Below are 21,721 nucleotides of genomic sequence, written 5' to 3'. Positions count from 1 at the left end.
TAAAATTAACGTATAGTGAAAGGAGCCTTGGTAGTACAAGGGTTTAAGGCACCCTGTTATTAAGCTGCTTAAGACCAGCTGCCTGCAATTACTGCAGGGTTCGAATCTCGCCAAGGCTCAAGGTTGACTCAGCCTTCCATCCTTTCTAAGGTAGGTAAATTGAGGACCCATTTGTGGGGGCAATAAGCTGACTTTGTATAAATATACAAAAAGGATGAAGGCTATTGCTGAGCACATTGTAAGCCGCCCTGAGTCTTCGGAGAAGGGCGGCATATAAATCAAATTAAAAAAAAAAAAAATGTACAGAAATAGATAATAAACGGATAAAATCTATATTTTAGAGTGTAGTAGACATGTAAATATTGTATACAGTAGAAAGATAACTAACTATGAAATAAGAATGTATACGTATAAAACAATAGGCCTGTAGATAAGCTGAAATTAAGAAAAAATTCCGATAACAGAAAGCTGTAATAGTGTAATTGGGATTTTAAAGGTTAAAAATGTTGAATAAAAATTATTTTATAAAAATAAATAAAGCATCCAACTATGATAATTCAGCTTTTTTCTTGTTAAACAGTCCACGGTCCATATTCTTGTTTAGGGGGGGTCTCAAAACTTGGCGACTTAAGTCCACAAGTGTTAAAGTTGCCAAGTTTGGAGACCTCTTGTTATGGCCTGTCGGCTGCCAGCCCCTCCAAGCAGCCAAATCAGATGAGGCGGCGGTGTGGGAGTCAGGGTCAGCATTAAGGCAACCTGAGAGCTCCGAGGGGGAAGAGAGAATGGAGATGTCAGAGATAGAGACAGAGGTGGAGCCTGGGCTGTCCATCAGCCCTCAGATGGAGAGTCAACAGCTCCCAGGTCTGGAGGTGGCTGATGAGGAAGAGGAGGAACAGCTGGGTCCAGTGCGGATACGCAGAATGCAGAGGAGAGGAGAGCAGTGGAAATCTATGGGCTGATCCTGGGACAGAAGACCCATTGCTGCTAGTGAAGCCCCACCCTAACTCTGGGGATAAAAGGCAGGAGACGGAGATGAATAAGTGTGGCAGACAACTATTCATCTCCCTGCTGGACAGACTTGTTAGCCTGCTGTTTGAGAGACAGAGACTTCTTGCTGGGGCTGCTGGCGCTCCTAATAAGGGAATCAGAAGGTTCGTTGCGGATATTGTAAATGGGTATTTTAAACAAAGCAAATTGGTTTATTTATTTCCCCAACTCCAAAGTCTAATTCATTATAACAAGAAAGATTCAACACACCTTACTATTCAGGAGATCCAGGTCTAAGTCTGCTTTCTTGGCCCATTTCTGCCAGAAGTTGGGGTCATCCAGAGCGATGTCTGTCCTGTTTTCAGAGGCCACAAAACTCGCCTGGGAAAGGAGACGAGGCAAAACAAAGGAAGACCGTGTAAGTGGCAGGTTTACTGTAAAGCAGACTTCATGCACGCTCTCCATGTGCATACTTTTCTGTTAAGTTTGTACAACCAACCAGAATTGTGGTGCAAATTAGGGAATAAAAATTAGGGAATAAGGATACCTTGGCAAAAGTGGACCCTTTCCCTTCACTCTCGATGGTGATGGTGGTGGTACGCCGAAGAAGGATCTGGTCAATGTCTTCTTCACAGAATTTAGACCCTTCGTCATCCTCTTCCATAATGGCGGCATAGGCCCCTTTGCGTAGCAAATCCTCGATCTCTTTCTTCGAAAACTGCTGAATCTGTGGGGTGGGGAGGGGAAGGAAGAAAATATTATCATTTTTTCCTCTTCTGTTTTGGTTATACCAGAGTTAGGAGCAACACAGGAAAGGCCAGCTGTGCAATCAAAAGACTTTTGAAGAAATACATAAAAATGTACCATGTTTCCCCAAAAATAAGACCGGGTCCTATATTAATTTTTGCTCCAAAAGACGCCATTAGGGCTTATTTTCTGGTTAGGTCTTATTTTGGGGAAAGTCCGGTACTAAATGCACCCATCTGGCTGACAATCTTATTTTGGGGGTAGGGCTTATATTACGAGCATCCTGAAAAATCGTGCTAGGTCTTATTTTCCGGTTGGGTCTCAAGTGTGGTCGTAAGTTTGAGGACTGTATTTCAGAGTAGTAGCTTCTGCTCGTGGGGAGTTGGGGCAAAAGGGGAGGAAACTCCTGGCTAACAGAATATTTTCCCCATGGAAAGAGTTCTGTGGGGAAGAGCAAGGCAGAGATAGATAAGATATAAATATAGAGACATAGAGACATGAGAGGGGGGGGGGACAGAGAGAGAGACAGACAGACAGAGAGAGACTCCTGGCTGACAGAATATTTTCCGCATGGAAAGAGTTCTGTGGGGAAAAGCAAGGCAGAGAAAGATATAGACATAAAGACATATAGACATTAGAGATCGATCGATCGATCGATCGATCGATAGATAGATAGTTGTAAGTTTGAGGACTGTATTTCAGAGTAGTAGCTTCTGCTCGTGGGGAGTTGGGGCAAAAGGGGAGGAGACTCCTGGCTGACAGAATATTTTCCCCATGGAAAGAGTTCTGTGGGAAGAGCAAGGCAGAGATAGATAGATAGATAGATAGATAGATAGACAGACAGACAGACACAGACAGACAGACAGACGTGTTTCCCTGAAAATAAGACCGGGTCTTATATTAATTTTTGCTATAAAAGACATATTAGGGCTTATTTTCTGGTTAGGTCTTATTTTGGGGGAGATACGGTACTAAATGCATCTATCTGATTGGCGATCTTAACTGGGGCTTATTTTTGGGGTAGGGCTTATATTACGAGCATCCTGAAAAATCATCCTAGGACTTATTTTCCAGTTGGGTCCTATTTTCAGGGAAACAGGGTAGAAAAATGACGGCAGAAAAAGACCTAGTTGTCGATCGATTCTGCCCTTTGAGTCTTTTTTTTTCTAATCAATCAATCAATCAATCAAATCAATTAAACAAAGAATCATAATTACTGCAATAGTAGCAAATTATAACAATTAAAAAAAAATTGTCAGATGACAGACATATGTTTCTCCCAAGCATGTCCCTGATGACTAACCCACTATTTCTTCTGGAAGTTGCTTCCAAGCTTCCACCACCCTTCCTGCGAAGGAATACAGGCGGTCCTCGACTTACGACCACAACGGAGCCCAAAATTTCAGTTGCTAAGTGAGATGTTTCTTATGGGAATTTTGCCTCATTTTTACGACCTTTCTTGCCACGGTGGTTAACTGAATCATTGCAGTTGTTTAAATTAGTCACACGGGTTATTGAAGCAAATCTGGTGTTCCCCAATGACCTTGCTTGTCGGAAGGTCTCAAAAAGGGAATCACATAACCCCGGGACACTGCAATTGTCATAAATATGAGTCAGATGCCAAGCGGCTGAATTTTTTTTTTTTTGATCACATGATCATGGAGATGCCACAATGGTCCTAAGTGTGAAAAATGGTCGTTAAGTCACATTTTTTCAGTGCCGTTGCAACTTTGAATGGTCACTAAATGAACTGTTGTTAAGTCGAGAATTGCCTGTACTTCCTAACGTTATTTGTTTTGGGCTTCCCCCGTGCTTCTTGGGAGGGATCTGGCTTATCTCCTCCACCACGATCATCTTCTTTTGCTCTCTCCCGCAGCTTCCTGTTCTCGCCCAAGGCTGCAAGCACTTACCCCAGTGATGCTCCCTTCTCGTCCGCTCATAGACTGCAGAACAGCCTTGTCCAGCCCTAGCTTGAGGCTGGCTTTGTCAAACATCTCCCGCTCGTAGGAATTCCGAGTGATGAGGCGGTAAACTTTCACAGCCTTGCTCTGTCCGATGCGGTGGCAGCGAGCTTGCGCCTGGAGGAGGGGAACAGGGGAGCAAAATGAAGCCTACAAGCGTCCTTCAAACCAAGAAGAGACACAACAATTGGTACATACAGCAGTATACAGTTGTGGCCAAAATTGTGGAAAACATTTGGGAAAAGTGTATTTTTGAGGTTTGATGGCTAACAACACCATTTATTTTATTTTTTTTGGATAATCATATTTATGATTATGTAATCATAATCATATTTTTCAAGATAATCATATTCCACTGCTGGAATGGCCTGGGAATAGCTCAGACCTTAACCCAATTGAAAAATCTATGGAGCCGACTAAAGAAACTTGTTAGTCAGCCAGTGATAAAACCCAGTTAATAGAAGCCATCATTCAATCTTGGTTTCACATGATAATAGCTGCAGAACTAAAAGACTTGGTTCACTCCATGGGAAGACGTTATAAGGCCGTTAATTCATGCTAAAGGTTACCCAACTAAGTATTAACTGACATGGTGATAATTTTTGTACATCTCGTTTTTTCTATAATGATCATTTTTGTACATCTCATTTTTTTCTACGTGTTTCACTTTTCTTCTTTATACTGTAACTGCTATTCTAATAGCAAATCCTTCATAAAAGTTATTGCTTTACATTGTTAATTAAATTATCTTTCCATTCATATATAATTTTATGGTACTACTCAAAAAAAAAAAAAAAGTGGTGTTATTAGCTAGTTTTAGAAAATACACTTTTCCCAAAAGGTTTCCACAATTTGGCCACTAAATCAGGGGTGGCAAACTCGATTTCATTGAGGGCCGCATCAGGATTGTTCTTTGATCTTGGGCCCGGGGGGGGGGAAGGTGGGCATGGCCACCCAGCTTGATGTCACTCATGTTGGGGGGGCACCTGTAGCGGCCCGAGGGCTCTGCCAGTGAAAATGGGCTCCCAAGCTCCATTTCGGCTGCAATGGCCTCCTGCCAACTCTCTGCCAGAGAAAATGGAGCTCGGGAGGGCCGCTGGCAGAGGCATCACAGACCGATATTTCGCGGGACAGATCTAAGCACACTGTGGGCCAGATCCGGCCCACGGCCCTTGAGTTTGACACCCGTAGTCTAAGTGGTATTGTTATTTCAGACAAATGAAATCTTAGCAGAACCTAATATTTCAATCCTCACGTTTCTGGCTACCGTCGTTCTGATTCGCCAGCCATCCCGGAGACCCCAACAGTACCTGCAAGTCGTTTTGAGGATTCCAGTCCGAGTCGAAAATTATGCAGGTATCAGCAGCTGTGAGGTTGATCCCTAGACCTCCCGCCCGGGTGCAGAGAAGGAACACGAAGCGATCCGAATCAGGCTTGCTAAAGCGGTCGATGGCGGCCTGCCGCAGATTGCCACGCACCCGCCCATCAATGCGCTCGTAGAGATACCTGCGCAGGAAAGAGACACGATGCTGTAAAATCAGCCCGCGACACCGGCGTCAACATCTGAACCCATCTGTCTTCACCGCCATCGCCCACGGGCCTCTAATTCGACCGGAAAAAAGGAAAAACCTGGCTACCACAAATTCTGAATGAATGCTGTAACAATGGATCTGTATGAAGAACTTGCACAAGTTGTTGGAGATGCGAATGTTTGGATGCTACGTATTATCATGTTTGGTGGACCTGTAGGAAAGTTAAGGCCTTTTGGATAAAAATTTGGTGGGTCATGCAGAATGTTTTGAAGAAAAAAATTCAATTCTCTCCACAATTGTTTTTATTGGGTATAGTTAAGGGTTTTACATCGGGTGAGATAAAACTGATATTGTATATGATAACAGCAGCAAGATTGTTGATAGGTAAATATTGGAAAAATGAAGCTTTGCCCACTATTGAGGAATGGACTCTGAAGATGGCCAGTTTTGCAGAGATGGCGAAGATTTCAGCATACTTAAAAGACTGTTCACAAGAGACTTATGAATGGGAATGGAAAAGGTGGATAGAATATGTTCAGAACAAATATCAAACTAGAAAGTATCAAATAGCTTTTATTTGAAAATAATGTATTAGAAATATTTTAAGGTAATAAGGGTAAAAAGAAAAACTATACAGGGGAGGGAGGGGTTCAAGTTTTTTTTTTACATAAGTGTCATATTAAGGGGTTTTTTTGTGTGTTTTTTTTTATCTTTTTTTATCAGTTATGAGTATAGGGAAGTCTGGGGGGAGGGGAGGGTTAGGGAGGGTTAGGGAGGTTTGGAAGTTTGGGGGTGGTGGTGGGGGAGGATAAAGGGGTGAAAATGTAATTGTAAAACTTTTGCAATAAAAAAAAAAAAGAACTTGCACAACACTTAACTTCGCCCGTTTAAATGCCGCCAGCTCTACCCGAACACATTAAATATATTGTTAGGAAATGATAATTTACTAACTTGTTGGGTTGGCAATATATAAACCTCAATATAGCTTTAAGACTGTACTGCTGTATTGCATCATACTGTGTCCTGATTGGTTAGCTCTGTAGCCAATGTCCTTAAGAGGGAGCTTGAAACATGGTTAGTCTCTCTCTGCTACTCTCTGCTGATCTTTGCTGACCATTATTGATCGTTACTGCTATTTGCTGGGTTTGCTACTGTTTGCAACTGTTTATTGTGTATGACTACAACGACTGGTAAGAAGACTTTGTTATTGGAATATCCCTGGACTATTGTTTACTATCTACTGCTTTATCTGTGTATGACCTGGACTGTTTATTGGACTGTGCCTTATTGCCATTTCCTAAAAGTAAACACAACTCTGTGTGTTGGCTGTGATTATTTGCAACTGCTCTCAGTCGCTTTCATGTGCACACTCTTGCTACTCTAGGGTTGCTCTGCGAATTCCTCAACATACATATCGTATATGTATATGTGGTACCTTGCTCAATAGTAGTAACTGTGAGAGGGATCTTGGAGTCCTAGTGGACAACCATTTAAATATGAGCCAACGGTGTGCTGCAGCTGCCAAAAAAGCCAACACAGTTCTAGGCTGCATAAAAACAGAGGGATAGAATCAAGATCACGTGAAGTGTTACTACCACTTGATAATGCCTTGGTAAGGCCACACTTGGAATACTGCATCCAGTTTTGGTCGCCACAATGTAAAAAAAAGATGTTGAGACTCTAGAAAGTGCAGAGAAGAGCAACAAAAATGATTAGGGTACTGGAGGCTAAAACATATAAAGAACGGTTGCTGGAACTGGGTATGTCTAGTTTAATGAAAAGAAGGACTAGGGATGACATGATAGCTGTGTTCCAATATTTGAGGGGCTGCCACAAAGAAGAGGGAGTCAAGCTATTTTCCAAAGCACCAGAAGGCAGGACAAGAAGCAATGGGTGGAAACTAATCAAGGAGAGAAGCAACCTGGAACTAAGAAGACATTTCCTGACAGAACAATTAATCAATGGAACAACTTCCCTCCAGAAGTTGTGAATGCTTCAACACTGGAGTTTTTAAGAAGAGATTGGACAACTATTTATCTGAAATAAGACTTCCTGCCTAAACAGAGGGTTGGACTAGAAGACCTCCAAGGTCCCTTCCAACTCTGTGATTCTATTTGTCATTCTATTTGTGATTCTAAATCCTTCCGTGGCTGTGATGTTTTGGTAGGTTATAACTGCACGGATTTTAAGAAGTTGTCCGTTTTGAAGATAATCGCACTATTAAGAATTGTAGAGGATGCAATGCAAGATTCTTAGCGAAGAGGATAATGCTGATTGTGAAATCATGAATGTTACCGCATCAATGAAATAAGGTTGTGGAATATTTTTAATTGGTTTGTCATTTTAAACTGGGGCCAAATTAATATATATTCTTTTAATTGTTCTTAATGTTTGTATTGTATGTTTTTATCTGGCTGTACACCGCCTTGAGTCCCTTGGGAGAAGGTGCGGTATATAAATTTGAAATAAAATAAATAAATAAAAAATAAATTTAGTTTGGGGGAAGGGGCTGGACAGCACCGGGGACCAACAGGCAAAAACTGGAGCGTTTAACGTGTCACTAGAAGGCAAAAATCACAAAACCGAGTCTGACTTATTTTGGCCATGTCATGCGGGGAACTCACTGGAGAAAGCAATTACCGTATTTTTCAGACTATAAGACACACTTTTTTGTCTCCCAAAAGGGGGTGAAAATAGACCGAATATTGCTGAAGCTCGCCTGCCCACCCGCTGGCTGTTTTTTGGGCCTTTTTTCAGGCCTGTTTTGGGGGCTTTTTTCAGCCTGTTTCTGGGGCTTTTTTTGGCTGGTTTTTGAGGCATTTTGGATGGTTTTTGAAGCTTTTTTTGGACCATTTTTTCCAAACAAACGGCCCAAAAAGTCTCAAAAACGACCCAAAAAGCCTCAAAAATGGGCCGAAAAAAGCCTTAAAAACGGGCCAAACAAAGCCTCAAAAATCGCCCCCCCCCCCAAAAAAGCCCCAAAAACGGTTGGAAAAGGGCCAAAAAACAGGCCGAAAAAAAGAGAGGCCAAAAACTTTCCGTTGTTGTTTTCCTCTTCTAAATTTAGGTGCGTCTTATAGTCCAAAAAATACGGTATGCTTGGAAAGGTTATCAGTAAACCAATCCACTAAAGAACACCATGGTTGGATACCATCAAAGCCGGCACCTGCCAGATCACAGAAAAACAGAAAAACTCAAAGAAAGAAAAACTCACAGAAAAACTCAAAGAAAGCCCTACTAAGCAGGGAATATACAAAAGTATGAAGGCTATTGCTTAATGCATTGTAAGCCGCCCTGAGTCTCCGGAGAAGGGCGGCATATAAATCGAACCAATAAATACAATAAATAAATAAGCAGTCTCTAGAGATTCTCCATCATCCAGGTCATAGTTGTCCCAAAGGTGCTTTTTTCAGGAGGCGAATGGACCTTCTTGATTTTTTTTTTTAATTTGAAAACGTTTTGCTTCTCATCCAAGAAGCTTCTTCAGCTCTGACAGGATAGCGGGGAATGGAAGGATTTATATTCCTTGCAAATAGCTGGTTATTATATAAATAAAATAAAATAAAATGAAATAAAATAAAATAAAATAAAATAATAAAATAAAATAAAATAAAATAATAAAATAAAATGAAATAAAATAATAAAATAAAATAAAATAATGAAATGAAATGAAATGAAATGAAACAAACAAAAACAAACAAACAAATAAATAAATAAATTTGCATCCTTTTAGAGAAGTGGTTCCCAATGTGGGGCCCACGCCCCACAGGGGGGCAATTTTGATTTTTAACGGGGGCAATTGGACCCTTGTTTAAACCAAATTAATAGCCTTTTAGGCTTTCTCCGCCTGAGTAGGAGTTCACTTTTTGAATAGTAAGAATTATATATCACGGGTGGGGGGGCAGGGGGGGGCATCAGGATTTTAGAGATGCTTAGGTGGGGCATGGCCAAGAAAAGGTTGGGAACCCCTGTTTTAGAGTGTTGTTGAAGCCCTTGGAGGTTTATCTGTGTCCTCAGGATCACCTGAGGAGAGCAAATGATTCCTATAGTCTGCCATTTTTTTCCTCTAGAAATTTTTTCTCTCCTCTGAATGGGTTTCCAGAGGAAAAAATTGGAACCATTTGCTCTCCTCAGGTCACCCTGAGGACCAGGGGTGGGTTCTAATTTTTTTTACTACCAGTTCTGTGGGCGTGGCTTATTTTGTGGGCGTGGCTTGGTGGGGGGTAATGTGACTGGGTGGGTGTGGCCAACTTTTTTTTTTTTTAAACTTTTAAAAGCATTTTTTTTTCTACAACCTTAAGAGGTTGCAGAAAAAAAAATGCTTTTAGAAGGCTGTGACGATCAGGCAACTCAGCTGGGATCGCCAGAGGCTTTTAAAGGCATATATTTTTTCTACAACCTCTTCAGTTGAAGAGGTTGTAGAAAAAATGCTTTTAAAAGCCTCTGAAGATCCCAGCTGAGTCGCGCGATTATCAGAGGCTTTTTTTTTTACTTTTAAAAGCATTTTTTCAGCCGAAGAGGTGGTAGAAAAAAATGCTTTTAAAAGTTAAAAAAAAAAAAGGCCTCTGATGAGGTGGGCGGGGTAAGCAAGCAGCGACCAGGCCAGGGACTGGTTCGAGGGTGTGGCCAGCCAGTGTTAACTACTAGAAATTTTTACTACCGGTTCTTGCGAACCGGTGTGAACCATGAGGAACCCACCACTGCTGAGGACACAGATAAACCTCCAAGGGCTTCAACTACCCTCTAAAACAGGAGTGTCAAACTCAAGGCCCTGGGGCCGCATCCGGCCAGAGGGGTGCTTAGATCTGGCCTGTGGGGCTGTCCTGGATATAGCGAAGGACCGATTAGTGGTGCCTCTGCCAGCAAAAATGGAGCTCACGAGGGACGCGCGTGGCCCACCACACAACACAAGTGACGTCATCCTGGCTAAGCCCACCCCGGCCCCCTGAAATCAAACACAACCCTGATGCTGTTGTGGCCCCGCCCTCTGAGCCTATCCCATCGGAGGAAGAAAGCTCCGAGCATGAGGAAGAGGAGTCAGCCAGGCCTCCCTCTCCAGGCCCCTCCCCTCTGGCACTGTCTCAGGAGCCAGCCGAGGGAGAGGAGATTAGCCGGGAAACAGGTGTCTCGGATGAGAGTGAGGGAGAGACGTCATTCCTGGATGCACGCCTCCGAAGGCGTGATAAACGATTGCAGCAGCTCAGGAGGCGTGCTAGGGATTAGAACTGAGTCACTGGACCACACCCCAGAGACTATATAATAGAGGGTGGTGGCCAGTGATCCCTGTGATGAACAAAAATAAACCTTGGATAGTCACTAAAGCATCGTCCGGAACTGCTGAGAGGAATATTATTTTCTGTTGGACTCTTGTACGCTGAGTATATTATCTATCTGTTTCTGTGGAAATAAAAGCACTTGGCAGACGGTGTGTATATCGCTGCCAAGTTGGAGATAAAGACCTGGGTGTGTGCCAGTGCTTCCTTAACCCTCGGCTGGCTGTGTTTGTGTGTGTGTGTGGACGAGGACAGATCAGATGCAGCCCTCAATGAAATCGAGTTTGACACCCCTGCTCTGAAAGGATGCAAATGCCCAGCCGTCTGCAAGGAATATAAATCCTTCCATTCCCCACCATCCAGTCAGAGCTGAAGAAGCTTCTTGGATGAGAAGCGAAACGTTTTCAAAAGGAAAAAAAAAAAAACCAAGACAGTCCAGTTGCCTCTTGAAGAAAGCACCTTTGGGTCAAAGAAGCAATGCAAGATCGGGAAGGTGTGGAGAGAACGGGCCCACCGAATCGCAGAGAGTCGGACACAACTGAACGGATATCATCATCGTCGTCGTCATCGTCGTCATCGCTGCACAAGCTCTCACCTCTTTTGGATGAGGTAGTCTTCCAGGATGTCGAGGCAACGGACCATCTGGGAAAAAATCAGCACCTTGTGTCCTCCGGCTTTCAATTTCGGAAGCAGTTTATCGATCAGCACCAATTTCCCAGAGGAACGCACCATGGCCTGCAGGGGAAAATCGTGGGGCACGTGGTGGTGACAGGAATCCCGAAACTCGGTCAAGATCTTCTCCTCGGCACCTAGTTGTTTTTTTTTGGGGGGGGGGGGGAGAGAAAAGATATGCAGATGAAGGAATTATCCACATTTCGGTGTGTGTGTGTGTGTGTGTGTGTGTGTGTGTGTGTGTTTTGACCTAGGCTTCCTTAGAAAGCATGAAGCAAAGTCTTAGTCCTGCAAAACCTCTTTTATTTATACCGCTGTAAATTGCTTTCATTTACAGTCCGTAAGGCTTGACAAACAGTCTTTCAGAGGAAGGTTATCAACACCCACCTATCTCACTTGGAACGTTGCCAGAGAGCTAATTTCCAGGTTGCAGGGCAAGGCCAAACTTGGCACAGAGTCACAAACAGAAACTTTCAAATCTTGAATCGGTCAAATGAACTAATTGCTTCCTACAAAAGCCCATGTCCCGTTCGCTCCTGTTTTATGTCCTAAGGAAGGGGCCAATCATCGCCAAGGTGTGGCCTTACTCCCAAGCCGACCCTGCTTTCTTAATTGTTCTTGTCATCTGGCAGCTCTGCACATGTGCACACTGGGAACAGGCTCCAGCTGTTCATCTGCCTCACTGATGTCTGACTCTGAAGGCAGCTGATAAATGGCATCCGGCCCTGGTCCCCTCTCTGCCTCCAATGCAGAGCCTTCATCAGAGCCCTCCCCAGACTCCAGGACTGGCCCATGTTGATCCCCAACCTTCTCACTGTCCAAATCTGCTGGCTGCTGGCAGGCCACAACAAGTTGATCCCTAATTATGATCTTAAGGGAGCCTGGATTTTCCGTTATATGTCATGACAGTTGTAAATTGAGGAACCGCCATGAACAATCTGAACTTTGAATCCAGGTCATAAGTACCTTTTGGGGGATCGGTCAAAACCAAGGGTGAAATGCTCCCGGTTTGGACCGGATCGCTCGATCTGGTAGCAATGGCGGCGGGTGGTTCGAGAACCGGTAGCAAAAATCCCTGTGCCGCCCCCGCCCCCTGCCCAGCTGAGCCGCGCGATCATCAGAGGCTGTTTTTTTTTTACTTTTAAAAGCATTTTTTCTACAACCGCTTTGACCAAAAAAATGCTTTTAAAAATTAAAAAAAACAGCCTCTGATGATCGCGCGGCTCAGTTGGGATTGTCAGAGACTTTTAAAAGCATTTTTTCTACAACCAATTTGGCCGAAGAGGTTGTAGAAAAAATGCTTTTAAAAGTTTTTTTTTTAAAAAAAAAAAAAACCTTGGCCATGCCCACCCAGTCACATTACCCCTCCCCCACCAAGTCACGCCCACAGAACCGGTAGTAACATATTTTACATTTGCTAAATGACTAACGTAAGTTGGAAGATTGCCTTTATTTTGCAAAGAGCAGCTTCCCCTTTTAGATCTAATTGAACACCTAATTCCCACTGCAGTTTCTCAGGCCTAAAGACTTTTACCCATGTAGTAGGCTATAGTACTATTATCTTTCTCATCTTTCCTGCTACTTTCTTTTATTGGTATCTTATGATTTATCACTTGTTATTTGTAACTTATGTTACAAATATATGACCTATCACTTTGTTATTTGTATGTACCACTGAGAACCTATACACTGGAAACACATTCCTTGCGTCTCCAATCAAACTTGGCCAATAAAATTATTCTATTCTATTCTATTCTATTCTATTCTATTCTATTCTATTCTATTCTATTCTATTCTATTCTATTCTATTCTATTCTATTCTATTCTATTCTATTCCATTCCATTCCATTCCATTCCATTCCATTCCAGTCCAGTCCAGTCCAGTCCAGTCCAGTCTAGTCTAATTCTATTCTTTCCTTCTCTTCTCTTCTATATCCTAATCCTATTCCTAATCCTATTTCGTTCCTTTCTGTTCCATTATATTATCTCCAAATCTCCATTCTAGGCAGCTCAATCCTTCTGTCATCTACACCCCAAAAAGCCTTTCCATTCACTTCCTCAAATTTACCATTGATGAGGTAGGGGTGGTTGCAACACTTGCGTAGCTCCATCATGGTGTTGAGAAGGTTGGGCATGTTGCTGTGCCCCGCCCCCTTGGAGAGGAAGTTGAAGTTCTTCTCTAGGATGGCCCGGTAGTACTTCTTCTGGATGTTGGTCAGCTCCACCTCAATGATAGTTTCCTGCTTGGGGGCCAAATTCTTCTCCACATCCTCCTTCAGCCGCCGGAGCATCATGGGCTTCAGGATTGCCTGCAGTTTCTGTACCTGGAGGGTGGGAGAGAGCAGTGGTTAGAGCCTTCACCGTCTTGAGGTGGACCAAGTAAGATTCAACTAGGTTTGTCAGCAACGTTGTCTTCTTAAAGACAGATGAACTGAGAAGGACGACCACCTCTTGAAGATGGTTTTATCTGCTTTTCATGCACATCGTGCACTTCAGAGGATAGTTAGAACTGCAGAAAAAACAATTACTACCAACCTGCCTTCCATTGAGGACCTGTATACTGCACGAGTCAAAAAGAGGGCTGTGGAAATATTTACAGACCCTTCGCATCCTGGACATAAACTGTTTCAACTCCTATCCTCAAAACGACGCTACAGAGCACTGCACATCAGAACAACTAGATACAAGAACAGTTTTTTCCCCAAATGCCATCATTCTGCTAAACAAAAAATTCCCTCAACACTGTCAAACTTATTCACTAAGGCTGCATTACTATTACTATTAGTCTTCTCATCGTTCCTATCACCCAACTCCTCCCACTTATGACTGCCTGACTGTAACTTTGTTGCTTGTATCCTTATGATCCATATTGATATTGACGGTTTCCTAATATGATCTGATTGCTTATTTGTATCCTATGACTATCATTAAGTGTTGTACCTTATGATTCTTGACGAATGTATCTTGTCTTTTTATGTACACTGAGAGCAGTGGTGAAATCCAAATTTTTTTACTACTGGTTCTGTGGGCGTGGCTTGATGGGTGTGGTGTGACTTGGTGTGCATGGCAGGAGAAGAATACTGCAAAATCTCCATTCCCACCCCCCTCCAAGGGAAGGATACTACAAAATCCCCATCCCCCCCCCCACTCCTGGGGGGAAGGATATTGCAAAATCTCCATTCTCATCCCATTCTGGGGCCAGCCAGTGGTGGTATTTGCTGGTTCTCCAAACTACTCAAAATTTCTGCTACCGGTTCTCCAGAACCTGTCAGAACCTGTCAGAACCTGCTGGATTTCACTCCTGACTGAGAGCATATGCTCCAAAGACAAATTCATTGTGTGTCCAATCACACTTGGCCAATAAAAAATTCTATTCTATTCCATTCCATTCCATTCCATTCCATTCCATTCCATTCCATTCCATTCCATTCCATTCCATTCCATTCCATTCCATTCCATTCCCTATTCTATTCTATTCTATTCTATTCTATTCTATTCTATTCTATTCTATTCTTATTCTTATTCTTATTCTGTATTGTATTGTATTGTATTGTATTGTATTGTATTGTATTGTATTGTATTGTATTGTATTGTATTGTATTGTATTGTATTGTATTGTATTCACCGCAGAAGTTTGAGAATGCAGATAATGGAGGAAAATAAGCTAGACAGGAAGCTAGAAGCAGCAGAAATGGGTGGTTCAGAAAGAGAAAAAAAGTGCCACCATCTAACAGCTCCATTTTTTTTCTTTTACCTGCTCCTCAGTTTTGAGATCCCCAAAGTCCTTGAGGAACTCCGATTCTGAGGGGAATTGGGAAGGTTCAAGGAAGTGCAGGAGGCTGAAGAGTTCTTCCACAGTGTTCTGGAGAGGGGTGCCCGTTAGTAACACTTTGTGTTCCTGTAAGGGAGGAAGATGGAAGAGACATCAAGACCGATGATAGGCACCACAGGACCCTAGAAGAACAGAATACCAGAGCTGGAAGGGACCTTGGAGGTCCTCTAGTCCAACCCTCTGCTCCCAGCAGGAAACCCTTAACTAGGGGTGTCAAACTCGATTTCATTGAGGGCTGCAGCAGGGTTGTGTTTGACCTTGGAGGGGGGGCATCGCCGGGGGGGGGTGAGACGGGACTCATGTCGGGGGCACCTGTGGTGGCCAAGTGCTAATGCAAGACTTCCCCCAAGACCCTCCCTCACTCTCATAATCTCCTTCCTTCCTTCCTTCCTTTCTTCCTTCTCCTTCCCTCTTCATTCTCCTTTCTTCTTCCTTCCCCTCTTTGCTTATTTTTCCTTCCTTGCTCTCTTCCCATCGTTGTCTTTCCTCTTTCCCTGTTTTTGCTGGCAGAGGGCTGCAGAAGGCCGTCGCGGTTGAAAATGGGGCACGGGGGAGCTGCTTGAGCCCCCGAGCTCCATTTTCACTAGCAGAGGCACCACTGGCCGGTCCTTTGCTATTTCCAGGCCAGCCAAGGTTAAAATATATAAAGAACAGTTGCTGGAACTGGGTATGTCTAGTTTAATGAAAAGAAGGACTAGGAGTGACATGTGATCCAATATCTCAGGGGCGGCCACAAAGAAGAGGGAGTCAAGCTATTCACCAAAGCACCTGAGGGCAGGACAAGAAGCAATGGGTGGAAACTAATCAAGGAGAGAAGCAACCTAGAACTAAGGAGAAATTTCCTGACAGTTAGAACAATTGATCAGTGGAACAACTTCCCTCCAGAAGTTGTGAATGCTCCAACTGTTCTGCCCCAGCTACGGACCCCAAAGAACGCAGCACACACAAAGTCCGTTCAAACCTTAGTTTACTGAATAAACCAGTCTTTTACAACAACGGCTGTTAATTAATTGCATTAACAGCCGCCAAGAATTCAAAGAATAATAACTGAAAGCTTACTATGGTTGGCAGAATGCCCAGAAGCAATTTGCAGGAAGCTGATAAGATAAGCAAGACAAGAAGGTATGTGAACTAAGTTGTTCCCTGCAAATTGCTTCAGTCAGAGTTCCTCCTTAAATAGGCTAAGGGAGTGGCCAATTAGCCCCAAGCCTTACTCTCGAGGAGACCTCCTCCTGAGGAGCCACTCCTGCCTTTTGGCAGCTCTGCGCGCCCGTGCATTGAGAAGAGGCTCCTCCTCTTCGTCCTCTTCACTTAAGGGAGTTTCTGGAGATTCTGAAGGCCCTGGCTGAATCCTGGCCTCTGGCACCACATCTTCTCCAGCCTCCTCATTGTCCGACTCGAGTGCCAGCTGCACAGGCTGCTAGCGAAGCACCACACCAGCCTCCTCGCTGTCTGAATCAGCTACTAGCTACACATGCCGCGTACGGGCCACAACACCAACACTGGAAGTTTTTAAGAAGAAATTGGATAACCATTTGTCTGAAGTGCTGTAGGGTTTCCTGCCTAAGCAGGGGGTTGGACTAGAAGACCTCCAAGGTCTCTTCCATCTCTACTATTCTATTCTAAAGCAGAAAATCCAGCAAGGCATCCATAAAAATATTTTGCAAGCAGGACAGAAAGGCTTTGGCTCCTACCAAGTCCATATGCTTGAGGCTGTCCAGCAGTTTGCAGTTGCGGTTCTTCAGGCGGTGAGCTTCATCGATGATCACACAACGCCACTCGATCTCCCTCAGCTCGGGGCAGTCCGACAGGATCATCTCAAAGGTGGTGATCAGGGCATCAAACTTGTACGCGCCTGGGATCAGGCGACCCTGTTGGGAAGCAGAAGCGAGCGAGAAATAAAAACTTGATTTCCTGGAACGTCATTGGCAAAGCAGTTTTCTAGGCGAAATTTGTGAAGGCCGTCTTCTTCTGGGGTGTCACTTCCGAGAACAATCTACAATCCTAGGTTGTTTGGCAGGGGCTCCCTTCCCAAATATTAACCACGTCTGATCCTGCTTAGCTTTAAAGCCCAGATGAGATCATCCAGCCATGCTGAGGTGCTGGCAAAATCCACCAAAACCGCGACAAAATCACAAGTAATCACAAAGATTACTAGGTGCAAATAGAAGAATACACGTTATTTCCACAGCAAGGAAGATAAAGCAGGAATTTTATTCAAAAAGGAAAATATGTTTTTATTTGGATATCACTTTTGGAATTTGTGCTTCTGAAGAAAAACAAATGAAACTTTGATTTTGGTTTTGTTGATTAGAAAGATTTGGTGTTATAGGAATGGCTAGTTATATACCATATTTTTTGGAGTGTAAGACGCACCTTAGTTTTTGGGGAGGAAAATAAGAAAAAAGCTGACTGGCAGGTGGCTTGGCCTCCCAGAATAAGCCCAATCAGCTGTTTCCAGAGGTGAATTTTAGCCACAGGCTTGTTGATTGTGAGCTCTGTGCTTTGCTTTTTTTTCTGCCTCTGAAACTTCTGAAACTCTGTTTCAGAAAAAACTTTTTTTTCTGCCTCTGAAAGCCTCCAAAACAGCTTTTTTTCTGAAACATTTTTCAGAGGCTTTTTTTTCTGAAGTTTCTTTCAGAGGCTTTTTTTCCTGTAGCTCTGTTTGGAGGCTTTTTTCAGCTTCTGAAACCTCAGTTTGAGAGGCTGGGCGGGGCTACATTCGGAGTATAAGATGCACCCAGATTTTCGCCCTCTTTTTTGGGAGAAAAAGGTGCTTCTTATACTCCAAAAAATAAGGTATAAATTAATGTGTAAAAGCAAAAAGTTGAATTTGGAGTATGTTTATTTTCTACTGAAGATCTATGACTGATCTCGGACCTCCGTACTTTCCGCCGAGTGTTGAAGACCTTCTTATTTCAGCAAGCCGGACTGACTTAAAATTTTAATGGGCTATTTTATGGGTAAAGGTTTCTAAAATTTAGGGAATCCAAACTGATCTAATTCTGTTTTAATTTATTTTAATTTTTATACTGTATGTATTTTAATTTTGGCTGTTCACCACCCTGAGTCCTTCGGGAGAAGGGCAGTATACAAATTTAATAAACCTAAACCTAAACCTACTGTGCTAAGAGCTAGAAGTCAATGCCCCTTTTCTTTCTATTTCTCTTTCGCCTTGTATCTCACAAGGCGCTCCCTTTCCTTCCCTTAATTTCCTATTTTTTCTTTTCCTTTTTGTATTTTATATAACAAAAATAAAACTTTATTTAAAAAAAAAACCTCGACCAAATCTCCTCTCTTAACCATAATTGCTTTGTTGGTTTTTAGAGGAAATGAAGAATTAACTTATGCCTGGAAATTTACCTCAGGCATTTCCTCAGAAATAGGTGGGAAGAACAAGCCTATTTGCCCGTGTCCGTTTTTTTCATCGCTACTGGTAATCCTCGACTTAGGAGCACTTGTTCAGTGACCGTTTGGTTGTAACGACACTGAAAAAAAAACACTTGCAACCAGTTGTCATGCTTACAAAACCACCCCAGCATCCACATTGGGGTGATCAAAATTGGGGTGCTTGGCAACGGGCATGTATTTACAACAATTGTGATGTCCCAGGGATCACGTGATCGCTGCCTGGGACCTTCTCGGCTGACTTCCATCAAGCAAAGACAATGGGGAACCCGGACTCACTTAATGACTGCACGATTTGCTTAACAACTGCAGTGATTTGCTTAACAGCCATGACAAAAAAAAAGGTTGTAGAACTGGGCACGGCTCGCTTAACAACCAACTCCCTTGACGGCAGAAATTCTGGTCTCAAATGTGGTCGTAAATCGAGGACTACCCAGATGCCTCGACGTACGATCCACTACCGAGCCCAGATTCAATGTTGCGAAGCGAGACATCAGTTAAGGAGAGCTTTGCCCCGTTTTACGGCTTTTCATGGCCCCCATTTTGTGAAGCAAATCGCTTCTGTGGATCAGTTAGTAACTCGGTTTGTTCAGCGAATCTGGCTCCCCCATGGACTCTTGCTTGTCAGAAAGTCACAAAAAAGGGGATCACGTGAACCCTGGGACAATGCGACCGTCATAAAGCCGAACCAGTTGCCAAGCGTTTGAATTTTGATCACATGGGATGCTGGAAAGGTTATAACTGTAAGTTGCTTTTTTCGGTGCCGTTGTTAACTTCAGTCACTAAATGAACTGTTGTATGTTGAGGACTATCTTAATATTGCAGCCTCCCCCTCCCATCTGCCTTCCTTAAGAAGCAGGAAGCAGAGTCTTGGTCCCAGCAAAACCCCTTTTATTTACATGACTGTGAATTCCTCTCATTCACAGTCAGCAAGGCTTGGCAAACAGTCTTTCAAAGGAATATTTATCAACACAAACCTTATCTCGCTTGGAAAGCTGCCAGATAACTAATTTCCAAACGCAGTGAAAGGCAAAACTTGGCACAGAGTCTCTTAGAGTCACAAACAGAACTTTTCACTCTTGAACCGACAGACCGAATGAATTGTTTCCTGCAAAAGCCCACTCCCTGTTCACTTCTCTTTTGTTTCCTATGGGAGGGGCCAATCACCTCCAAGGTGTGGCTTTACTCCCAAGTCGGCCCTGCTTTCTTAGTTGTTCTTGTCTTCTGGAAGCTCTACACATGCGCACACTGGGAACAGGCTCCAGCTGTTCCTCTGCCTCGCTGCTGTTTAGCTCCCTCTCTGTCTCCGACACAGAGCCCTCATCTGAGCTTTCCCCAGCCTCCAGGACTGGCCCAAGTTCCTCCCCAACCTCCTCACTGTCCGACTCCGGTGCCAGCTCTGCTGGCCCCCGGCGGACCACAATACCATCTCCACCAAAAGCTCTCTTCGCTCCATGACTAAAAAAATCTCCCCATTTACCTACCCGGGAATCCTTACAGTACATCTCGTATTGTTGAATCATCTGGCGGGATGCCAAGCTGCCGTGGTACACAATGGTGTTCATCTCGGTCCAGGTGTTGAATTCCCGCTCCCAATTGGTGATGGTGGACAGAGGGGCGATGACCAGGAAGGGTCCCCGGATCCCGACGTTATAAACTTCCTCCAAGAAGGCGATGGATTGGATGGTTTTACCCAACCCCATTTCGTCAGCCAGAATGCAATTTTGCCTGTGGAGGTGGGGTGGAGATACAGTTGGAAGTGGGTGGAGAGACACACATTTGCACCCAATCCTTATACACTCAAGTCAATTCACTATAGAACGACTAAAAACAAATGAAATATAATAAGGAGGAATATCTATGGAGATTCTCAAATCAACCAGATTAGGGGTCGACAACCTTAAAACACTCAAAGAGCCATAAAGGTCCTAACCGAAAGCCCCCATTCAATTCTGGAACCGACCGGAAGTCCAGTTCCGCCACCATAGAGTCTCCTCCTAGCGTGGCATCCTTTTTCCTCTGCCAACCGGAAGTCCAGTTCCCCCACCATAGAGTCTCCTCCTAGCATGGCGTCCTTTTTCCTCTACTTGTCCTAACCAAAAGCCCTATCAATTGTGGAGCTGACTGGAAAACCCGCCCCTTGCCATAGAATCTCCTTCTGGCATGCCATGCTTCCCCCCCACCAAACGGAAGCAAAATTGTGGCGCTGGCCGGCGACAGCGAGCCCGCAGCAGAGGGATGAAAGAGCCACATGCGGCTCCAGAGCCGTGGGTTGCCGACCCCTGAACAAGATCATGGGTTGTCCCAAAGGTGCTTTTCAAAAGGCAACTTCACTTTCTTGCGGGGTTTTTTTCTACCTAGAAAAGCTTCAAGAAGCTTCTTCGTTCGGTTCTTCAGTTTTAAAGAACGGAAGAAGCTTCTTGGATGAGAAGTGAGATGTCTTCAAGGAAAAAAAAACAACCACCAAGAAAATCCAGTTTGCCTTTTGAAAAGCAGTGGTGGGATGATAAGGAGGAAGGAACTTATTTCCAAACAGAAATTTTAAATAAGGCCTATCATAAGCAGGAACTGGGTATGTCTAGATTAATGAAAAGAAGGAATAGGCGAGACATGATAGCAGTGTTCCACTATCTCAGGGGCTGCCACAAAGAAGAGGGAGTCAAGCTATTCTCCAAAGCACCTGAGGGCAGGACAAGAAGCAATGGGTGGAAACTAATCAAGGAGAGAAGCAACCTAGAACTAAGGAGAAATTTCTTGACAGTTAGAACAATTAATCAGTGGAACAACTTGCCTCCAGAAGTTGTGAATGCTCCAACACTGGATGTTTTAAAGAAAATGTTGGATAACCATTTGTCTGAAGTGGTGTAGGGTTTCCTGCCTAAGCAGGGGGTTGGACTAGAAGACCTCCAAGGTCCCTTCCAACTCTGTTCCAATTCCAATTCCAATTCCAATTCCAATTCCAATTCCAATTCCAATTCTAATTCTACTGTAATTCTATTACTCCTGACCATGGTGCTTGAAATGTGGGGTTCGTCATACACAATATCGGAAGATAGTAGATTGTCTTCCTCATTTGCAGGTAACTACATATAAATTGGACTAATAAATAACTAAATAAACTGCACTCTTCTCTATTTATTACAACACGAAACCCAGACTGTTTGAAGATAATTCCCCACCCCTTTTCTTTTAACTTTTCTTCTAGCCCTCAGGGGAATGAAAAAATTGCAAGGATGGTGATGTCCACCAAAATTTCAAAGTTCCTTTGACTCTTTTCGTCTCAAAGGTGCTTTTTTTTCCAAAAAGCAA

At 43.6% G+C, this 21,721-nt stretch overlaps 1 protein-coding gene across 1 annotated transcript in view; it reads right to left on the bottom strand.

Annotated features, from left to right (window-relative positions):
* The window catches only part of CHD8 (chromodomain helicase DNA binding protein 8), a 141,131-nt gene that overhangs the window by 42,088 nt on the left and 77,322 nt on the right, over window positions 1-21,721 (bottom strand). The window contains exons 15-23 of the mRNA XM_070954471.1: window positions 19,897-20,140; window positions 16,699-16,875; window positions 14,927-15,070; window positions 13,241-13,496; window positions 11,096-11,309; window positions 5,006-5,201; window positions 3,645-3,812; window positions 1,535-1,714; window positions 1,258-1,368 (exon numbers count right to left, since the gene is read on the bottom strand). Of these exons, the coding sequence (XP_070810572.1) occupies window positions 1,258-1,368; window positions 1,535-1,714; window positions 3,645-3,812; window positions 5,006-5,201; window positions 11,096-11,309; window positions 13,241-13,496; window positions 14,927-15,070; window positions 16,699-16,875; window positions 19,897-20,140 (1,690 nt within the window). The remainder of the gene's footprint in view (window positions 1-1,257; window positions 1,369-1,534; window positions 1,715-3,644; window positions 3,813-5,005; window positions 5,202-11,095; window positions 11,310-13,240; window positions 13,497-14,926; window positions 15,071-16,698; window positions 16,876-19,896; window positions 20,141-21,721) is intronic.

The sequence above is a fragment of the Pituophis catenifer genome, unplaced genomic scaffold (assembly GCF_029215685.1).
Source record: "Pituophis catenifer annectens isolate HBS135680 unplaced genomic scaffold, rPitCat1.0.hap2 SCAF_15, whole genome shotgun sequence".
Lineage (NCBI taxonomy): Eukaryota > Metazoa > Chordata > Lepidosauria > Squamata > Colubridae > Pituophis > Pituophis catenifer.
Note: the sequence above shows the minus strand (reverse complement) of the source record. Positions and strands in the feature narration are given on the sequence as shown.